Genomic DNA, 20,518 nt, shown 5'->3' on the forward strand with positions numbered 1-20,518 from the left:
TTGCCGTTAAGCACATTAGGAGTGGCGGAGGGGGCTGTTATGCTTTCATCATCTTGGCACAGCACTCTTTGCAAAGTGTGCGTTTGTTATGGGATGCCAGCCAATGCAGCCATGTAAGCCCCCCTACATGAGTAATTTCAGAGTGCATTTTTAGTTTTAGTGTGTATTTTCTATATTTAAACAGGCATATTTTACGTTTTTTAACAAGGAGTAGCAATGATAGTGGTGGGTGGGTGTGTTGTTTTCTATTGATTTGTATTTATTTTTTTGTAATCGTGTTTTGGTTGTTTTTGCTACCAGTCCTATTTTCAAGTTATTGTTGTATATTTTATTTTATTTCCCAATATTCTTTCATAATTTTAGATTAGGATAATTTTATTGAATATTTTTGTCTTTAGCATCTAATATTGTTGATATTCTTCCTTATACTTTGTCATATTTTATTGTTTTGCATTTTTGTTTGTGTGTTTTGCGTATGGATTATCGCTATTTCGCTACTTAGCAATCACCATTTGCGAGATTTTATTTTTTATGTGTTTATTTTTGTCTAACATTTGCCTATAGTGAATGTTTTTTTAATCCCTGAGATTTGTATATTTTTCCTTCATGGTCTTTCAATTTTTTTTTAAATCCATACATTATTTTTGTCTCATTAGTCCATTATTTTACTTAGTCTAAACACTACTATGGTATTTTGTGCAAGGTCCATTTATTGAGTTACATTTTGTGTATTTCATTGTAAATATTATGATGGTAATTCACGGTATTAATTGGCATTTTTCTCTCTTTTTTTGTTGCATTATTTTGAGACTGCTGTGGTAATGTCTACCCCCCGCCCCCCACACACAATTTCTTTTCCCATCTTATATATGTTGTCATTTGCGCAGAATAGGGGAAACAAAGCCTTCCTTGTAAAGTGGTGTCATCAGGGTTGGTGTCAGTGAAGCAAAACATTGTTTTAGCTCTAGAGGTTAGCGGTGAAAAGCCCATTTGAAGAGCTCATCTGTCAGGAGGCAATGCAGGAGGCAGCCATGCAGAAGCCTGCCATCACCCTTTTGCCCCCACCATTCACTTCCATCCCACCCTGAGCCCACCTCTGATTATAAAACCATAATTTCTTCCAATCCTCCATTGGCGCTCTGTCGCCTCGCCGCCATCCTCCACTGGCTTTCCTACGTGATCCCAGCCTTGTTTTTATTACGTTTCCCGCTCAATACACGGATTTAAAACGCTCTACCCACCTTGAATCCATCTGCTTTTGTAGTGGTGGTGAATTAGATTTTGATATGTGCACTTTGACCAAATAATAATATTATTTATATATATATATATATATATATATATATATATATATATATATATATATATATATATATATATATATATATATATATATATATGTATGTACATATGTGTATATGTATGTATATGTATGTATATATGTGTATATGTATATATATATGTATGTATATGTATATATATGTATACAGTTAAAAATATAAATATAAATCTTTTATTTTAGAAGAAATTATTATTTTAAAATAACTTTAAAACACAAGAGAAATAAAAAAATGGCAATATATATATGCAATAAATTATTATTTTAAAATAACTTTGAAACACAAGAGAAATAAAAAAATGGCAATATATATTTAAGAAATTATTATTTTAAAATAACTTTAAAACACAAGACAAATAAAAAAATGGCTATATATGTATATAGCCATTTTTTAATTTCTCTTGTGTTTTAAAGTTATTTTAAAATAATAATTTCTTCTAAAGTAAAAGATTTATATTTTGAACACTTTGTATGTCAACAATGGCATGTAGGATATTCGGTAGGCATAACTACTTATTTGGGGAATTTATGGGAAGGCGTTCATTTGCGATGGAGACTTTAGTTCTGTGTCAAGGGCAAGAATTTATTTGAGGATTGATGGCTGCCATTGGAATGTATTGGACGTTCATCGCCGTCAGGCTCAGTTGGCAAGCCATTGAATGCACTTAAAAGGGCTGAGCTCAGAAAAAAAGTGGCAGCCCCCCAACAACAAGAAGAAAAATAATTCTGAGGCGACAGTGAAGGGAAGGGCAGAGGGAGACGCTCGCTCATCAATAAGCACAAGGTCGGGGATGCGGCGGATCCAGTTGGAAACGCCAGGCGAGGATTTGTGGAGCTTGTAAAAAGGCTTAAAGCAACATCTCTCCAACATCATCCCCATCACTTCACATCATCCACGTGTGGGAGGGCTCGGGGAGACACCTGCTGGTTGTCCGAGAGGGTTGCAGAGTCCATGGAAAAAAATGGAGACAAATTCATGTTTTTTTTGGGGTATGGATTATTCATTTTATAGCATTTCTAATTTAGGTTTTTGCATTTCTGCTTACTGTAAAGATTAGTAGTTGAATAATTTAACTCCAGCACCCCTGATAGGTAGCTGGGAAAATGAATGAATGGTAGTACAATTTTTGTTGGGTTTTTGGTCCATTAGGTTTGTCATTTAAAGCCCTTATTCTTAATTGTTTTTAATTTGTTTGAGGAAACATGTAAGGATATACTGTAGTATTTTTTCCAATTATTTGTTTTGATTTATTTTAATGCATTTGATCATTTATTTGTCTATCTATATATCTTCACGTATTGTTTTCTAATATTATTCTCCTATTTCATGTGTATTTTTAGTTTTGTTTTTAATTTATTTTTATTTGGACATAGAATTCCTTTCCCTATCATTTGATCTAATATTTCTTGGGTGTGTGTATTCTTCTTGGATCTTTTTCCGATAGAGACCCACGGTCACTAGGGTCTCCTTCGGGGGCATGTGACCTTGTTAAGGGATTGTCAGACTTGCTAAGAGAGATGTCGTCCTCTGGGTGCTCTCAGTGGTGTCTTGTCACCTGCCAAATCAATACTACCTCCCATCTCTTGCACGCACGCATGCACCGAACGCTCGCCCGTAACACGTCTGTCGTTTGTGTTGCAGTTTGATGGCTGGCAGGTAGAGAGCCAAGAGGCCAACGAGGGACAATCAAGATGAACTCCATTCCGTCCATGGACAGACACATCCAGCAGACCAATGACCGGCTGCAGTGTATCAAACAGGTGAGCCCGCGCCGGCCTCGCATCGAGTCAAGTGGCGACACGCCGTCCTTAAGTAGCTCCCTTCCCGAGCCCCTCTTGGACAGGCGGACAAATTGATTTTTTTACGGCCATGACGAATTACCGGTGAACGGGATGATAAAGTGAGGGGAAATTGGATGGCGCCGATCGCTCGCCCCGGAGCGAAATCAGAAATCATTACGCCGCTAATTTCGCCGTGCCGTGGAATTAAGCCCGTTTGACTTTGACGGCGACGGACGTGTAGACTTGCTTGTGTAGACGTCCCATCCGTTTAAAGAGGGAGGGTTGGTGGGAATGAATGAATGTTCATTCGCTGCCACCCTCCCACTTTAAACGGATGGGACGTCTAGAGACTTCCATGGCAGGGGATTAGTTCATTTGCTTGAGTGATTAGTTGGGCCAATAGTTGGGGGGGGTCGTGGCATCTGTCGCGTGGCACTGCCAAGCTCTTCCCATGGTGGTACCGATTGTTCCCCGTAAAAAGAACAGTAATCACTTGAAGCCAAGTGGGTGGACAAACTGGCCCAAACCGCGTCAGGCCTTCGCTGCCGTGCTGCTTCCATTGCGTGCGCTTGTCTAAATTTAGCAGATGTGGATGCTCGGCAGCGTCATTGCTTGGAGAGAATCCTAAGTTGGAGCTTCTGTTGAATTTGCTCGGGTTCGTCCCGTTATGGGTTTCGCAATGGTGTGTCAGTGTTTTCAATCAAAGCTAACTTTTGCGCCCTACTTGCTCAAATATTTTCTAAAAGTGCCATCATGGATTCATGTTCCTTTAATCTATCAAATTGAAGTTTCCCTCAAGGGCGCCGGCAGCTCTAAAGAACAGAAGCATTCCTGAAAAATATTCTGGAAATGAATTTATAGTACAAAAGTAGATGCTTTTGTTTTCTTTTTTTTTAAAAATATTTCGTATCTTCTCTTCGTGGTTTAATATCTTACACTTCACAAATAAATCCGAACAAAAGCTGAAATGAAGCCACTTCCTTTGTCTTTTTATATATTTTTACGAATTCAATCGAAATTTTCATTCAATGCAAAGAGTCCATTTGAATATGCAGTTTTATTTAATGATACTGTTTATTATTTAATTTATTTATTTGAAATATTTCATCTATATATTTATTAAATTAAACGGTCATCCCAGATTTTACAAATTGTATTAATTAATATTACATTTATTTTTGGTCATTTTAGTTTTATATTTGTTTGATTATCTGTTCATTTAAGGTTTTCTTATATCATAGCATATTTTTAATTTGATATATTTTCTTTTGAATGACAAAAAAAAACAGATTTCTTGATTTGATTTTTATTCAAGTTGCTTTTATGTATAATACCCATTTTGTCTACTAACTAAACTGTCCATAAACTGGCTATTTTACTTTTATACTACTTTTTTTATATTACTCTACTCTTGCTAAATGTGTGACTTGCAAAAAAATATTGAATCAGCTCAAATTTAAACACCACAAGTTCCATTTCCAGTACCCTTTCTCCCCAATATGTTCTAACTTGCTCCTCTATTTGCATATTTTTCCACACCTGCTCAGCACTTACAAAATCCTGCCAATTTCCAAACGGCGGCGACCGAGCTGTTGGACTGGTGCGGCGACCCCCGAGCCTTCCAGCGCCCTTTCGAACAAAGCTTGATGGGATGTCTAACGGTAAGCCTCCCCTCCCGCCTCCTTACAGCTTTCCAAGAAAGTCAAACTGCCAAAAGCGGAATAAACTGTCAAGGGAAAAAAAAACATAATCTCAACCCTCCAAACGATACGGACAATAGATTTGCAAACATTTCCAACCCAAGTTGGATCATTGACACAAAAGTCTATCTTAGTTTTTTTTAAACACGCCACAATTTAAAGCATCAAACAGCACCCGAGCCCTGTTTTATTTCAGGAAAGGTTCATTTGGGAGAAACTGCCACCACCGACAGATTGAATGCACTCTTGTTTGCGTTGTGAAGTGCCGCCGCAAAATAAAAAACCCCGCTGGCTGCGTGCAATTAAGGTGCTGAAATTAGAAGCGCCACTTGTAACGCTACAATTACCATTTTTGCATTTCACCATTCACTAAGTCCAGATGCTAATTAGGCAACCCCAGTATATCTTGGAAAAAAACCTCATGTAAATAAAGACCAAATACTGCATACGACGTGGGTTTCTTTTGCTGACTATATTTATGGACGATAATCACACGGTGTCATGACGTGCTGTCGGGGACATCACTCAGGATTACCACTCGCACACATTGCTGAAAAAGTCTTGAACACTTTGGAATTGCTGTCCTACATACTGTGCTTGCAAAATTCTTATCCGCATTAGGGCTGCCGCAAACGATTATTTGGAGAGGCTTAATCCATGGTTTATTTTGCAATTGTGGGAGTTTGACTTTTTGGGGAAATTTGGAGTTGACGTTGAAATTGTTATGAAAGTGATCTTAAAAAGGTCTTAAATTTCACCTAAAGCTTAGTCGACAATATTTGGATTATCAAACTAATGCACTATTTTTTTACTATATTATTTGTTTAGAGACACTGTTGATGTTAGGTGGTCCAAATCCTCTTTTTTTGAGCTTCTTAATATTATATAACGCAAATAATAAAATCAAGGGAACACTTTAGTTCAATTTGTTATTATTTTTAATGTAAACAATGCTAAAAAAAAGATTAAATACTGTGATAAAGTACCTTCTTTATTTTTTTGAGCTATTTATTATTTTCTAATTTAATTTTTTCTCCATTTATTTTTTCATTTAAAACAAAAAAATCACAATTTGTTTTTTCAACTGTATATTTTAAATACACAAAAAGAACAAAATATATATATTTTTTAATGTATTTTCTATTTATAAAATATGTTCATGTTTTTATTAATTGGGGGGGAACCTTATTTCAAGTCAAGTAGTCCTTGATGAAAGCGTTTGATTATCTTCGTAATGAATCATATTTATATATTTGCAAACGTCAGCATTTGCATTGGAAAACAATGGTACAGTTACATCATATCGGCCTTCTCACCGCATACTTTTTGGTTCCAATGCCCATTCCGAGCTAAACTGCAAAGCCTGGCGACATAAATAACATTTGACTAATCGGCCATTAATCATCTATCAAATCCTAATACACCAAATGAAAATTTCCCACAAATGACCCCATATTTCAGTCCGCTTATGAAGCATATTTCTTGCTCCTCGCCTAGGTGGTTAGCCGCGTGGCGGCACAACAGGGCTTCGACTTGGACCTCGGCTACCGACTGCTCGCCGTGTGCGCTGCCAACCGCGACAAGTTCACACCAAAGTCTGCAGGTGAGACGCGACCCCCCCCCGTCCATGCTTGCGTGGCTTTTCTCCGGGGTCTTCTTCTCGCATTCCAAAAACACATTTTCGGGAGGCCGTCGCCAAGGGGGTTGTTAAGGTGCCTTCACCACGGCCCTTCAAGGGTTCTCCCCCCGCAAGGCCCCGGGGCCAGAACCCGTCCCCTTGACACCCAGCGGAGCCGTTGCCGAGCGACCGTAGTCACATGACCCGGGGCCTGAAACGTGGCTCAACAAAAACGGCAGGGGTGTCCGAAATTCCCCCCTCCCCACCCCCTCCAGAGTACAGTTTGCTTTCTTTGAGGGCCATCAGCAATGAAACTCAATCAATAAGCTTGGTTTTCTTTGACTAAAAATGAATCTTCTGGACATAAAACCTGGTAAGTTAATCAGCTTCTAGGTTCGGTTGCAATTCCGTCAGGTCGTCGGGATCAATCGGTAATGTAAAGGCTGGAAAAATCAATACTCGCACCTTTTGTTCATTAAGAAAAAGCTCATTCCAGTGCATCTTTTGGTGCTTGGATGTGCAGAACTCGTGGAAATAAACGGCGATGGAGGCGAAAACTTGATTTAATCGGTGACAAAGCGGCCGCTTTTTTTCACCCCGATATGCGTGTCATACTTAAGCGTAATTGCTTTTTACTGTTGAATGGAGCCGCGCTTGACAAGACGAGAAAAGGCCACGGTGTAATTTAGTGAGTTGAACTGATAGCTTGAATGGATACACTCAGGGGAAGGGAGCGAGAGGGGGGAGGCCCCACAATGCACCGGGGCGGTCAGGGGGGGATGGGTGCTAGTAGTGACCTCTTTGTCAGCGAGATTAGCCCGTTCTATTAATCCCTGATTACGTGGGGGGCATCACATCAAAGGATGGGGGCGGGGGATGAACACAACCAGCGCATCATCATTACAGAGTAATACTCGGAATACCTTCATTTGAGGTCCATGACCAATAAAATATGTTGCTGGGTTAATGACTATTTCTTTTTCTTTTTTTACCACGAGTGGTACACTCCCAATTGTTTGCGCCTCAACAGGCTCTTGGAATTCCTGGCTTCTGAAGAGTGAAAGGACAAGGGGGGTATAGGGAGGACAAAGTTTGGTACAAACGGGGCGGGTAAACATGCTTTTCAGCGAGGTAATTGGTCGGGCTGAGGCGCGTTTGTCTTTCTCGCCGAACAACCTCCGATTGTTTGTCAAAGCTGACGACTCCCCGTCGCACAGATACCTGGTTGGGATGGAAAAATTGGGGTTTCTGATGGTTATTGTAACGGAAAAGCATGGCGTGATCGTGAAGGGAAACTACTTTAATGCTTATTGTGGGTCAAAACTATCAAATGAAGGCCATTAATGGCATTTCAGTTTAATACAACTTTAATTAAGGTTACAGGGAGTCAAATCAATACGCATGTGCGATTTTTTTTTTTATAACTTGGAAATGTATAGCGCACTGTTTTTTTTCAAATAATGTTTAACAGGTTTGTGTTGATTAGAGTGCCAATTGCCATTTGTCAATGATTTAAAAATTTAAAAGGAAAGATTTAACCAGTCATTGTAAGAATTAGTGGGACAATTTCTAAGTTATACATCTCACTTTTTCCTCTTCTACGAAATTAAATGGTATTAATATAATATGTGTAACAGGTTTATGGAGATTAAAGTGCTATCTATGTTCAATTACAAGCAAAAGAGAATATTACTTAAGTCTACCAATGCTTGGTGCAATTCACTTATTGTCAGTTCAGATAAGTCATGCCATTAGAGATAACAATGAAAAGTTAACATTGAATTTTGACATCATTATAATACAGTGTACATGCAGTTTATATATCGCTATTAAAGCTTTAACATATTGCTCCCGGGTTAAAGCTAAAACAAATACAGGAAACTAAATCAACAACAAATAAAAGCTTTAGGAAGAGAGACAATCTCATTTCTAGCAACAGTAGGCGAGGAGGTGATCGCTTTGCATGAAAATTAATTTGCACTTAACCGAGAACGAGTCTACCTCATTAAACCCTTGTTTTGAAAACACGCTTGCGTTACGACAAAGCAAACGCTCATATGACATTTGACGCCTCGGGGGCTTGCTTGTGTACATGTTGCTAGAAGTGTTATTATTTTTCTAGTGTAATTATTTTTATCCAAGGCTCTTAAGCTCTAATTGACTCCTCCCCTTTTGCTCAACAGGAGCACGCTCTTTCCCTATACACGGCTCTTTTTATGACTATTTTGCTGGATGAAGTCGGCCGCGAAGAAGAGTCATTATCATTTTTTTCCGGTTAAATGTTGCTTTTTTTTAAGGGAATGGGACTTGGGGATGGGGGGGGGTTGTTTAACTGGAGCAAGGCCAAGGCACAGACCGTCTCGCACATTAGGCACCACCCCCTCTCTTTGCAAGTTTGAAATGTGAGCTGGCTGCATTTTTTTTTTCCCTTCCTTTTCTCCTTCTTCCCCTCCCCTAGCCTGCTTTTGCCTCCCCTCCCGCCCGCCCGCCTGCCTGCTGGCGAGAAGTGTCTGCTGGTGTATTGAGTGTGTATGTGTGAGTGAGAGGGGATGTGTGTATCGGGAGAGCGTGCAATGGATCACTAGACAGAAAAAAGGAAGCCACATCAATACCGAGGTGAGGAGATAAGCATTCTCTTGACTCTCTCCTTCTTCCTTCCTTGTCTTGAAGCCTTCAACTGCTTTGGTGGAATCATTTGGGAGACCCCCTCACCCCCTCTCCTTGGACTACAAACATGGCTCCTCTCTCCTGTTGGTTATTTCTCCTGCGCCGCGTTGTTCCCTCCAGGGTCCTCTCTGGGGTATTTTCTGTGCACGGGAGCCGGTGGCAAGTATAGCAACGGCTCCATCTGTGATTGGCGTTGCCTTAGCCAGCCAACCATGAATAATGGATGTGCATTGTGCAGCCAGTCACTGGACACGCCGGGAGTGAGAGAGGGAGAGAGGGAGAGAGGGAGAGGGAGAGGGAGAGGAGGCACTGCCCCGAGACGCTCAGGGAAACGAGGTGGTGGTAGGAGGGGGGGATGTTGAGCAACAATGTGATGGAGAAAAGGAGGGAAAGGGGCTTTAAATGAGTTGCCGGCGTCACCGGAGCGGAGATGAAAAGGCGGCAGAGACGTCCCCCCTTTGTCAACTCCTGTTTTCGGGGGTTGCAAATAGACCGGTGTTTGTCTGGGGGGCGAGTTTTTAGACCGCCCTCTCTCGGTGGCAGGAAAATGCTAGGGGATAGTGAAAATGACATGGGATTGGTTTGCAGGTGACTGTCAATTAAGTCGTGCAGAGGCAATGTTTTGTTTTCGGAAAGGGCAATGTGAGTTTGTATTGGTTGGAGAAAAGGGCCCATGGTAGTAGTTTCTCTTTTCAGTAAAGTGTGACAGTAATAGTTGGCTCTGTTTTAGGGAAGTGTAACGTCAGCGGGGTTCATTCAGGAAAAGCCCAACTTCAATTTCTCAACTTATTCTTATAAAAATACGATATCGACGTATTTTTTTAAACGTAGATTCATGCTTATCTTCATTTTAGGAAAGTCCAACTTATTTGTGAAAACTTGATTTTAAATGCAACACAAGAAGTTTGGCCTATGAGGAAAGTACTAATTAAATCATAAGACTTATTTTTAAGAAAGTTAAACACATTGATTAACATCTTGGTGAAGATCAACATCAATAATCTGCCTTGTTTTTTTTTTTTAAAGTAAATTTTCTTCTTGGTAAGGCTTTTATTTTTGAATGACACTTCAACAACATCACTAGCATGTCACTTCCCACAGACAGGATATTTCTGATAGAATTATTTTCCCTTCGACAAAGGGGAGGCTTGATAATAAGCGGGTAACCCCGCAAAAGGAGCGCGACGACGCGGTTGCCTTCCGGGGCCTGCCTGCCCGCCCACCCTTGTGATTGCCGCAACAGCTGACTGGCGCGTTTGACCCACTTGCGCTTTGCGCAGAAGGGGTCAAAATGGCCTTGATTATCTTCTCCGAGTCACGCTGACCTACTTGAGGCGCCGTTTCCAGCCAGACTTTCGCTATTTTATCGCTTTGCCCCTCACCCCGCTGATATTGTCGCCAAGGCGGCGGAGGAATTTGGGATGCGGTCGCAGAACCAAGTTTGAACTCAGTGGCTGCCATCGACGGCGATGTTCGCCAACGATCCGTTTTTAGCGTTTTCGATGGCTGTCAGACTTCAAGCCAAAATAGAACGTCTGTCGTCGTCAGTGGCAGGAAGTCGTAGGGAATAATTTTCTACAGGCATGACTTGCGTCTTTTGACACCCGTGCTTGAAAAAAAAACACTTAAAGTACACCTTTTTAATTCACCGTTTTCATGACGATTATTATACGATACCAATATTTTTGTAGATATCGCAGAGTTTGCCACGACTTAATTGGATTTAAGGATAGAATTAAAGATTTAATGTATACATTTAACAGTTTAACTAAAAAATACTATCAAATTGGAATATTTGACCAATATTCAGTTAGCGTGTGTTTGCGTGCTTGTATGCGCAGCCTAGTAAAAATGTAAAATTTGAACCCTACAGAAACCAACTGCTGCAGGAGGTGTCAGTCTGACTCAGGTACTGCTTGTGCGTGTCCCAGCGCAGGAAACCTTCGTAGTTGTCATCATTATCGTCGTCATCATCACGCCATTCTGTACAGTTTAGTCGCGTGGAATGATGTCATTACCAGTATCATTCTGCTTCCTTGCTTTTGGATTCTTTGGCTGCTGCGGTGTTGCTTTTTTTATTTTTTTTATTTTTTTTATTTTTTTTGCTGTAGTAGTATGGAGCATGTCATATGTCACGTTGCCTTTGCCTGCGTCATGGTTCATCCGAAGCATTGAAAGCTGTATGTGGAATTGAACTGTACTGCTCTCATTTGTTTTGATGAGTTTGTGTATTTATTAAGGCGGACAAGTAAAGGGTCTCTCTCTAACTATTAGTGACGTGATTTTCTCAAGTCAAACTGAAAGGAGAGCTGATTGTGACAATAGCGTGCAGTCAACGGTTTAAACTTAAACATTTTAAACAATATATGAGAAAAAACACATTTCGGTATCAGTAGAAAAATAGTGGATTCATAACTTAAGAAAATGACGACTGATTTATTAGAAGTTGTAGTAGTAAATGAAAAAAATATTAAGACTAATAGATAATCTTATCTCGGAAGGGCAAAACAAATACCTCCAAAATGTGAGCTAAAAATGAAAAAAGCATACATTATATTTTGCACTTAAAGATAACATGCCTAATAGTTATGATTCAAATATATCATTACACACGAAATGATATTACTAAATGATATTTCAATAAGAAAATACATCCACCTATCCAAGCGCTTGTTATAGCAGCGTATAATTGTTTATATATAATAAATATTTTTTAATAAATTCCATCTCAATCATTTGAACAAGAAAAAATGGAGAGCAACACCCAAAAAGCAAAAAACAAACAAACACACACACAAGTTCAGCGAGTACCATATTTATTTTGGTGATGTGCGCTTATATTGTTTTATCTGGATAGTGTTGTATTGTATAAAGAACGGGAAAGTGACTAAGCATTAGAGAACCGGTTGTTCTGGTTAACTCAGTATTTGACAAATAACTTTGAAACTGAGACTACAATCTCCACAAACATGATTGCACAATTGGTGCCTTGCCATTTGAATGCCATTAGAGTGTCTTGAGTTGTAAGTGTGCTTGGTATTTGGCACTGGATGGTTTTTTTAATCCCGATTTTTCTTCCAAATCTCGACCACTCGCACATATGGGTGTTTCTAATGAGCCCAGAGAGTTACCCGGCCCCGACAATGGTCTTTGACCTCCCCCAGGCCCCCGCTGCGGACGGGTGTCAGGTGAGCCCAGACGCGCCGAGCACCCCCAGGCGGACACGGGGCCGAGCGCATCTGCGTCTCGCCTAATTAGCCTCGCGACACCGCTTGTGGCCTTGCTTAATGGCGGCCTGTTGCTCGGGGTGAGGCACTGGAAAGTCTGCTTTGGGGGCAGTTGCTCCTCAGTTCTCCTACCAATTTTACGATAAAAACAAGTCATTTTTTGTTCTTTTTTTAGGTGACTTTATTGTTACATGCTCATATCCTTTCGGGATTAAAGTTGAAGACGAAACTTAAAGCTATAAAAGGCAAAACAGTACGTTCCGAGATGTCCTAGTCTCATCCACGATGGTACTTCAAACGGAGCATTTGTGCATAATTTATACCAAACCAAGCCTGTTGATCAGATAGTACTTCACATTATCCTTATCCTGCAGGTTCCTTTGGTCAGCTTAACCATTTCAAGATGCAGGTTTGCCTACAATCAGCTTAGAGTAGAGTAACAGACTGAAGATTGCCTGAGGTTGGTCTCCGTTTGCATTTAACACGCTAGGAATTATTTCTCAGCAGGGGACACCAAATACTAGAGATGCCCACCTACTTGTTTTATGGGAGCTCCAAATGCTGTGCTCAGGTTTTAACGAGGAGATTTGCCTGTGCCAAAAAGAGATTATGGTCACTAATATCGCTTTTGTTGTCGTATGTCTCCATGAACATGAGATGATACATGATCTGAATGCATTTGAATGCATTTACAGTCTATAAATGTTAGCTACCATGACCTGCTGTGGTTTACATAAAATATTTTATCCAAGAGGAGACTAAGGACCGCTGCAGTAAACCGATATAGTGATTATGTCAAGTTATTAGTATATCCAAAAGGAGACTAACAACTGTTGCAGCAAAAATTGTGCTGATTTTTAACATGAATACGGCTATAAATGTTACAGGTGACACGCTTGACTCTCTGAGGTTTATAATGATAACATTTGATCTGAAAAGAGACTTTTGCGACAAAAGGGAGAATATGGAGCTTTAAAAAATAACTTATATAGCAGTTTACTCCCAAAATGTTGGACATACTTGACTATGTTTGATTTATGTCAGACACATTTAATGGAAAAAAAATACTCGGGTCTGTTGCAGCAAAGTAGAGAATGAGGAGCATAACATTGTGTTGATTTTTTGCCGTATTTAGTAGCATTTGCTCCTCAAATGTTATAAGGACGAGCGCCTCCATGGTTTATTTGGAGAAATACTTTATCCAAGGGGAGACTGTGGAGTATATGTTGTAAAATGTTTAGTCTAGTAGCTATGACCCTTGAGTTTGGAGTAGGCAATGGTGGATTATGCCAGAATCCTTTCGTAAGAGCTGCTGCAGGAAAATTGAGATTGTGGAGTTCTGGGCGAGACAAAGACTCAGTGCAGGAAAGTTGACACAAGAACAGCTTTGAAAGCCAACGTCATAGCAACCGAGCAGTCGCATTTATCACGCTGTAAATCCAGGAATCTTCTTAAGCTCCTCGAGTAACCGGGGACACTGCGGCTCCTGGGACTTCCTTTAATTGAGTGGAAGCCGGCAGGAGACCAACGCCGGCTTTGTGCTGTTGCAAACTCATCACTTGTTCTCCTTTGGTCTTGCTTGTTCAAGGTGTTGACCGAAGGTGCTTTATTTGTTTGTGTTGTAGTGGGCCATGCGTGGGGGGGAAGAGGGGTGTCAGGGCGTCGTGACCTGCTTTATCTCCTAGAAGTACCCCCTTGATTAGAGTCAGATGATGTCACCCAGGCCATCGTCTTGCTCCGTGGACCCTAATGCAAATGTAGAAGCCATTTTGTGACAAAAGACCTGGCCGTGCGCTGAAATTTTCCAGCAGACGAGACAAGGTGCATGTCGTTTGTCATGTCTCCCGGCGGGCCCGGTGACAGCAAGGGCGCGAGAGGCAAGGTGAACCCACTCATCTAGTTCCCCGAGCTCGTCAGGCTGCACAGCTGAGCGCCAGAATAGCAATGTGGGAGGGGCCTGAGCCCCTGGGACCAGCTGTGAGAGGCGATCGGGGTCTGCCTTTCATTACAGGGAACGCGGACCACCAAGGAGGTAAAATAAGCCAAACATTATGGATCGACTGCAGGAAACACTCTTGAACCTGTGGAGCGTTTTTTTGGTTTTTGTATAGTTTTGTTTTGTTTTGGTCTTTTTTAAGCAGCAAACTTGTTGCTACTGCAGTTTGCCCAATTTTTTGACCTGTTCTTTAATAATAGTATTGGGGTCGAGGACTACCAGATTTGTCGCTTTTCATTGCGTTTGAGTCTACTATTTCACACCCAAGAGACTACAACAGATGGAGGATATTTTTGCCAATGCTTAGAAGCAAGATTCAGGGGGAAAGCAAAAAAATAACAAGCCAAGAGCCATTTACTGACTTTTCAAACTGAACCTGATGAATGTAAACGGCATTTTCTCATGCGGCATCTCGTCGATCATCGTTTCCGTCATGACAAAGTTTCATTTGCGTAAATCCCTTTTAAGACATCACACATAAATTCATTAGAATACTTTTCAAACAGTGAAAATGACATGTCACCTAGATTTATTATCCACTAAACCCCTTTAAGACAATGTCACAAAGAATTGGATTTAAAGGATTTCATCCTGAGGTCTTCAGTACACAAAGCAATGAGATCTTATTTATTTGTATTTGTTTATCTTTAACTTGAACGCTATGAATTGAGGAAGGACGAATCCTGACAACAAAATTTCACATTTAAAGCAGTGTGTTGAACTCATTGCCATTGACGGCAATAAATGTTACATCTATTTTGAATGGCAATTCGCCAACGTTTATCGCCGCGAATGGCAGGCAATGACTTAGTGTGCCGTTTGGACATATAACATGACTACTCTCAGTCACCACTTTAGTTTGCTGGTGAGTAATGAGATCTAATTGAGCTGTTACACGCTGGCGGAAGGCCAAACTCTTGAGTGAGAATGAAAACTCTCCTTCCAAAGTGTGTAAAAACACTCCAGTGCTTAAGTCATACATCTCCCGTTAGGAGCTCGTTCGTTTTAATTAAACCTTTTTGTGGAATCCCTGCAGTGAGAAAAATCGGGTTTTTCTTTTGAAGTGCGCTGTAGAAAAGAGTTTTTGACAAAACCGGCACAGCAGTTTGAAATTTGAATCATAGTCGCCTTCTTGATTGCTGTAGTTTGAAGTTGTAAAGTGCTCAGAAGTTGAAACAACAAATGTATTCCTGGAGGTGAGAGTCAGGCTTCTGGTACTTTGTGTAGCTGCCATTTTCGCATCTGGTGGCGTCTTGTGTCCTATTTGTGTATGAACTGCTCTTTTTCTTCCCTCTACTGAACTCATTTGCGGTCGCTTGGTTGCCATATTTGCGCCGGGTGGCTCTGATGTTTGTTCCTGTCAGCCCCATTAGTCCAAAGCCAACCCTGTGTCCACTCTGTACCTTAGAACATGACATGCTATATGTGCCTTTTAAGTAATGACCCCTCTCAGAGTAGAAATGTGGATCTCCAGAGGGAGGTGGTCACATCCATGTTTTGTTTCCGATGTCATCGAGAGGCTATTATACAGCAGGGAAAGGGAGAGAGACAGGAAAAAGTGAGTGTGTTCACACTGCAGATGAAAAAGACAGCCTTGAAAGGCACAAACTGCAGGCTTAGAGGGAGTCCTAGTGGGCAAGGGCAGATATGACAGGATGCTTCCACTGCAGCAGTTACCAGCTTTATTCGAATTGATCGTCTCGTAACATTTGAGGGGGTTCACTTGTTCCATGACCAAGCTCCTAACTCAATTTAAGACATTAATCAACAAAGGTGTACTGCTGATTTAGAATAATGGGGAAACCAACCAAAGCACTTCTGCTTGCATTTTCTTTCAGCTCTTTTGTCCTCGTGGTGCGAGGAACTGGGACGCCTCCTGCTGCTGCGCCACCAGAAAAACCGACAGAACGAGCCCCCGGGAAAAGTGCCCATGCAGCCTCCCATGAGCTCCATGAAGCCAGGTCTTTCGCACGGGTCAGTGTTCCCATTTCATTTGAACAGACGTGATGGCACATGGCAGCAATTTCGCTGAAAGTGAATTATTTGATTTCTCCTCCCTCAGAGATGGGTCTTTTAACTACGACTCGGTTCCCTGGCAGCAGAACACCAATCAGCCCCCAGGTTCTCTATCGGTGGTGACCACCGTCTGGGGTGTTACCAACACATCGCAGAGCCAGGTTAGAATGCGACCCGCCATGGTTTTTGCGAACCAGTAGTGACCAATCCATCCTGAACTTGTGTCCGCTTCATTCGCGACAGGTTTTGGGGAATCCCATGACCAACAACAATAATCCCATGAACCCGGGTGGCACCCCGATGTCTTCGGGAATGTCTGGTAACACTCCCGGTATGAACCCTTCTCAGTTCGGCAATCCTCAGCAGCAGTTCAACAGCAAAGGCAATGCCAACCAGGCCTACATGCAGCAGGGCATGTACGGGAGACCCAACTACCCTGGCGGAGGGGGCTTTGGTGGCAAGTAAGTTATTAAAAACCTGCAAACCGACCAACTCGTGAGTCACGATAACACTGTACTACGTTCCTTTTTTCTTAAAAGCTACCCCGGAGGACCAAACCCTGGCCCTGGAAGCATGGGCATGCCTCCACACTCACGTCCCCCGTCGGACTTCACCCAGCCCGCCGCCGCCGCGGCAGCAGCCGCTGTTGCAGCCGCCGCGGCCACGGCGACCGCCACCGCCACTGCCACCGTAGCCGCTCTCCAGGAGACTCAAAACAAGGACATGAATCAATACGGACCTGTAAGATTAACTTCAGCAAAAGTGTTTCCCTCCCCCATGGCCCATTTTCCTACACCGATCCTATTTTGTCTTCCAGATGAGTTCCTCTTTCCAAATGGGACCCAACCAGGGCTACAATAGCCAGTTCATGAACCAGCATGGACCACGTGGACCCCAATCCATCCCTGGCAACATGGGCTCAGGCATGAACGCATCCAACATGAGCGGCCCGCCGATGGGGATGAATCAGCCCAGGGGTCAAAGTATGGGACCATTTGGAGGTCACGGCCAAAGGATTCCCCAGCAAGGGTACGCGGGACCCCGGCCCCAAGGCATGCCGATGCAAGGAATGAAACGACCGTACCCAGGGGAGGTGAGTGTACTTGACTGCATCACAGCGATATTCTTCAATGCAACTTTTCTGCCCCTTGCTGAATTACTTCCTATTTCCCAGCCTAACTACGGGGGGCAGCAATACGGACCAAACAACCAGTTCCCCAACCAGCAAGGCCCGTACCCGACCCCCAACACTTCCCGACCGCTGCCGTCCAGCAACTACCCGGGACAACGAATGCCGGGACAGCAGCTGCAGTCCCAGTATCCGCCACCCAGTGGCCCCATGGGCCAGTATTATAAAGTATGTCACCTCAATGTTACATTGCTGTCATGTCAATATTCTAATATTGTTGCGTCATTTCTTCCGATAACTACAGCAAGAGCCCCCTTTTAATGGCCAAACCACCAACTTCTCTGGAAGTGCTTATCAATACAGCCAGGGTAATATAAACGGGGTAAGTCCACACTCTCGCTTGTTAGTTTTCAGCTTACAAGTCCTCCGCTTTGGTTTTAAATGCTCACATATGAATCCATACAGCCACCCAGACCAATGGGCAACTACCCCCACTCCCCAGTACCTGGCAATCCCACCCCCCCAATGACCCCAGGAAGCAACATCCCTCCATATTTATCTCCCACACAAGATGTCAAGCCGCCATTTCCGCCTGACATCAAGCCAAATATTACCGCTCTTCCTCCACTGCCTGGTCAGTAACTTCAATCTCGAGCCCATGTTTGCTCCTTAAAGTGATGCAACAAGCCCCTCCCTCACTCTGCTCGTCATTTCCATAGGCAACCACACCGAGGAACTGCGCCTCACCTTCCCGGTCAGAGATGGGGTGGTCTTGGAGCCCTTCCGGTTAGAGCATAACCTGGCAGTCAGCAATCACGTCTTCCATTTGCGACCCTCAGTCCACCAGACACTTATGTGGAGGTAAGATCTCACCATCTGCAAAGACAGTCCGTCTAATGGGCGACGCGTCTTGCGTTCTATTCATTTTCTATGGAATTAGTGCAAATCGCCTAGCCTTTCACGGCCAAGCAACACGCAAAATTTCACGCGCGTGCATGTGCATGCACATCGTTTGGACAGCCATGGTCTAAGGCACGTGTCAAAGTGGCGGCCCGGGGGCCAAATCTGACCCGCCGCATCATTTTGTGTGGCCCGGGAAAGTAAATCATGAGTGCCGACTTTCTGTTTTAGGATCAAATTAAAATGAAGCGTATAGATGTATATTAAATTTCCTGATTTTCCCCCTTTTAAATCAATAATTGTAATTTTTTAATCATTTTTTTTCTGTGTTTTTAGTTCAAAAATCATTTTGTAAAATCTAAAAATATATAAAAAAGCTACAATAAACATTGCTTTAGATCTATAAAAAAAACTGAATATTCAGGGCTTTTAGTCCAGTTCTTTTAATCCATTTATTTAAAAAAATCTAAATATTATATCTAAAATGGTCTGGCCCACATGAAATCAAGTTGACGTTAACGCGGCCCGCGAACCAACCCGAGTCTGACACCCCTTGGTCCAAGCCTTTGTGGAAGAAGTAGACTTACACCGATCTGGGAATGTTCCTTTGCTGTTTCCAGGTCAGACCTGGAGCTCCAGTTCAAGTGCTACCACCACGAGGACCGGCAGATGAACACCAACTGGCCTGCGTCGGTGCAAGTCAGCGTCAACGCCACACCGCTCACCATCGAGCGTGGTGACAACAAAACCTCCCACAAACCCTTGCACCTGAAGCATGTCTGCCAACCTGGCAGAAACACCATCCAGATCACCGTCACAGCCTGCTGTTGTGTGAGCGCAACAACTCAAGTTTTGAAAAGTTTCCAATTTACTTTAAGGTACCTAACTTGCAGCGTTTCCTCCCACAGTCGCATTTGTTCGTGCTCCAGCTGGTCCACAGGCCTTCGGTCCGCTCCGTTCTCCAAGGTTTGCTGAAGAAGAGGCTATTACCGGCCGAGCACTGCATCACCAAAGGTACAAGGCAAACCCTTAACGAGGCTTAATTGCGGACATTTAAAAAATACATTTCCTTCCTTAATTCACAGTCAAGAGGAACTTCAGCAGCGTGGCGTCGTCGTCGGGAAACGCTGCCCTCAACGGCGAGGACGGCGTGGAGCAGACGGCCATCAAGGTCTCGCTTAAATGTCCCATCACCTTCCGGCGAATACAGCTGCCCGCCAGGGGCCACGACTGCAAGCATGTGCAGGTACACCCAGCAGAACGTTTGAAAAGTTGCGCTGTCGTAATAAATAAGGCCAAAAAACAAAAACAAATCGGTAACGGTCTACTTCTTTCAGTGTTTCGATTTGGAATCGTATCTCCAACTGAACTGCGAGCGAGGCACGTGGCGATGTCCTGTATGCAAGTACGTTTACGTTTAAAAAACGGCTAATGGATTAGTTTATGTAGGGTGAATGACTTTTTCACCATGGGATTCTTTTCGGCTCTTTTCTCAGTAAAACTGCATTATTAGAAGGCCTCGAAGTGGACCAGTACATGTGGGGCATTTTGAATGCTATTCAGAAGTAAGTCATACTTACACTTATGGCCTGTAAACATGACATTACCACAATCATAATGGAAAACGGTAAACGAAGTCGTCTTTGCGTGCTCAGTTCCGAGTTTGAGGAGGTGACCATCGACCCGACGTGCAGTTGGCGCCCAGTGGCCATCAAGTCAGAGATCCACATCAAGGAGGACCCGGACGGGCCTCTTGCCAAGCGCTTCAAGACCATGAGCCCGAGCCAGATGATCATGCCTAACGTCACTGACATGATCGCCCAGCTGGGCCCCGGACCCTCGCCGTACCCATCGCAGCAAGGGGTCAACAGCGGCGAATACGGCGGTCAAGGTACGGCGTCCACAAAGGGCTCCAGCCAGGGGGAAAGGTGATTAATCTTTTCGTTGTTTCCAGGCAACAGTTACCACGGCAACTTTGAGTTTCCTCACGGAACGCCGGGCGCGACATCCGTCAACGACTTCATGCACGGACCCCAACTCTCGCATCCGCCCGACATGCCTAACAACCTGATGAGCGCCGACAAGCCGCTTTCCCACAGCATGCCCGAATCGGTGAGTTGCCCGTTGACGATTCCACGCAAACT

General features: G+C 42.9%; 1 protein-coding gene across 2 annotated transcripts in view; it reads left to right on the plus strand.

Annotated features, from left to right (window-relative positions):
- Positions 1–20,518, plus strand: part of LOC144093335 (zinc finger MIZ domain-containing protein 1-like) — a 64,824-nt gene that overhangs the window by 40,846 nt on the left and 3,460 nt on the right. Inside the window, exons 3-22 of one of the 2 annotated variants that reach the window (XM_077626745.1) lie at positions 2,982–3,100; positions 4,669–4,782; positions 6,319–6,424; positions 10,980–11,015; positions 16,168–16,303; positions 16,392–16,506; positions 16,589–16,806; positions 16,885–17,086; positions 17,163–17,438; positions 17,520–17,702; positions 17,779–17,856; positions 17,940–18,108; positions 18,194–18,335; positions 18,995–19,205; positions 19,283–19,388; positions 19,460–19,620; positions 19,712–19,779; positions 19,871–19,939; positions 20,030–20,265; positions 20,329–20,486. In XM_077626745.1, coding sequence (XP_077482871.1) covers positions 3,032–3,100; positions 4,669–4,782; positions 6,319–6,424; positions 10,980–11,015; positions 16,168–16,303; positions 16,392–16,506; positions 16,589–16,806; positions 16,885–17,086; positions 17,163–17,438; positions 17,520–17,702; positions 17,779–17,856; positions 17,940–18,108; positions 18,194–18,335; positions 18,995–19,205; positions 19,283–19,388; positions 19,460–19,620; positions 19,712–19,779; positions 19,871–19,939; positions 20,030–20,265; positions 20,329–20,486 — 2,853 coding nt within the window. In that variant the 5' untranslated portion in view covers positions 2,982–3,031. The remainder of the gene's footprint in view (positions 1–2,981; positions 3,101–4,668; positions 4,783–6,318; positions 6,425–10,979; positions 11,016–16,167; positions 16,304–16,391; positions 16,507–16,588; positions 16,807–16,884; positions 17,087–17,162; positions 17,439–17,519; positions 17,703–17,778; positions 17,857–17,939; positions 18,109–18,193; positions 18,336–18,994; positions 19,206–19,282; positions 19,389–19,459; positions 19,621–19,711; positions 19,780–19,870; positions 19,940–20,029; positions 20,266–20,328; positions 20,487–20,518) is intronic. The other variant, XM_077626746.1, reaches the window with a different exon arrangement.

This window comes from Stigmatopora argus, chromosome 18 (genome assembly GCF_051989625.1).
Source record: "Stigmatopora argus isolate UIUO_Sarg chromosome 18, RoL_Sarg_1.0, whole genome shotgun sequence".
In the NCBI taxonomy this organism is placed as follows: domain Eukaryota; kingdom Metazoa; phylum Chordata; class Actinopteri; order Syngnathiformes; family Syngnathidae; genus Stigmatopora; species Stigmatopora argus.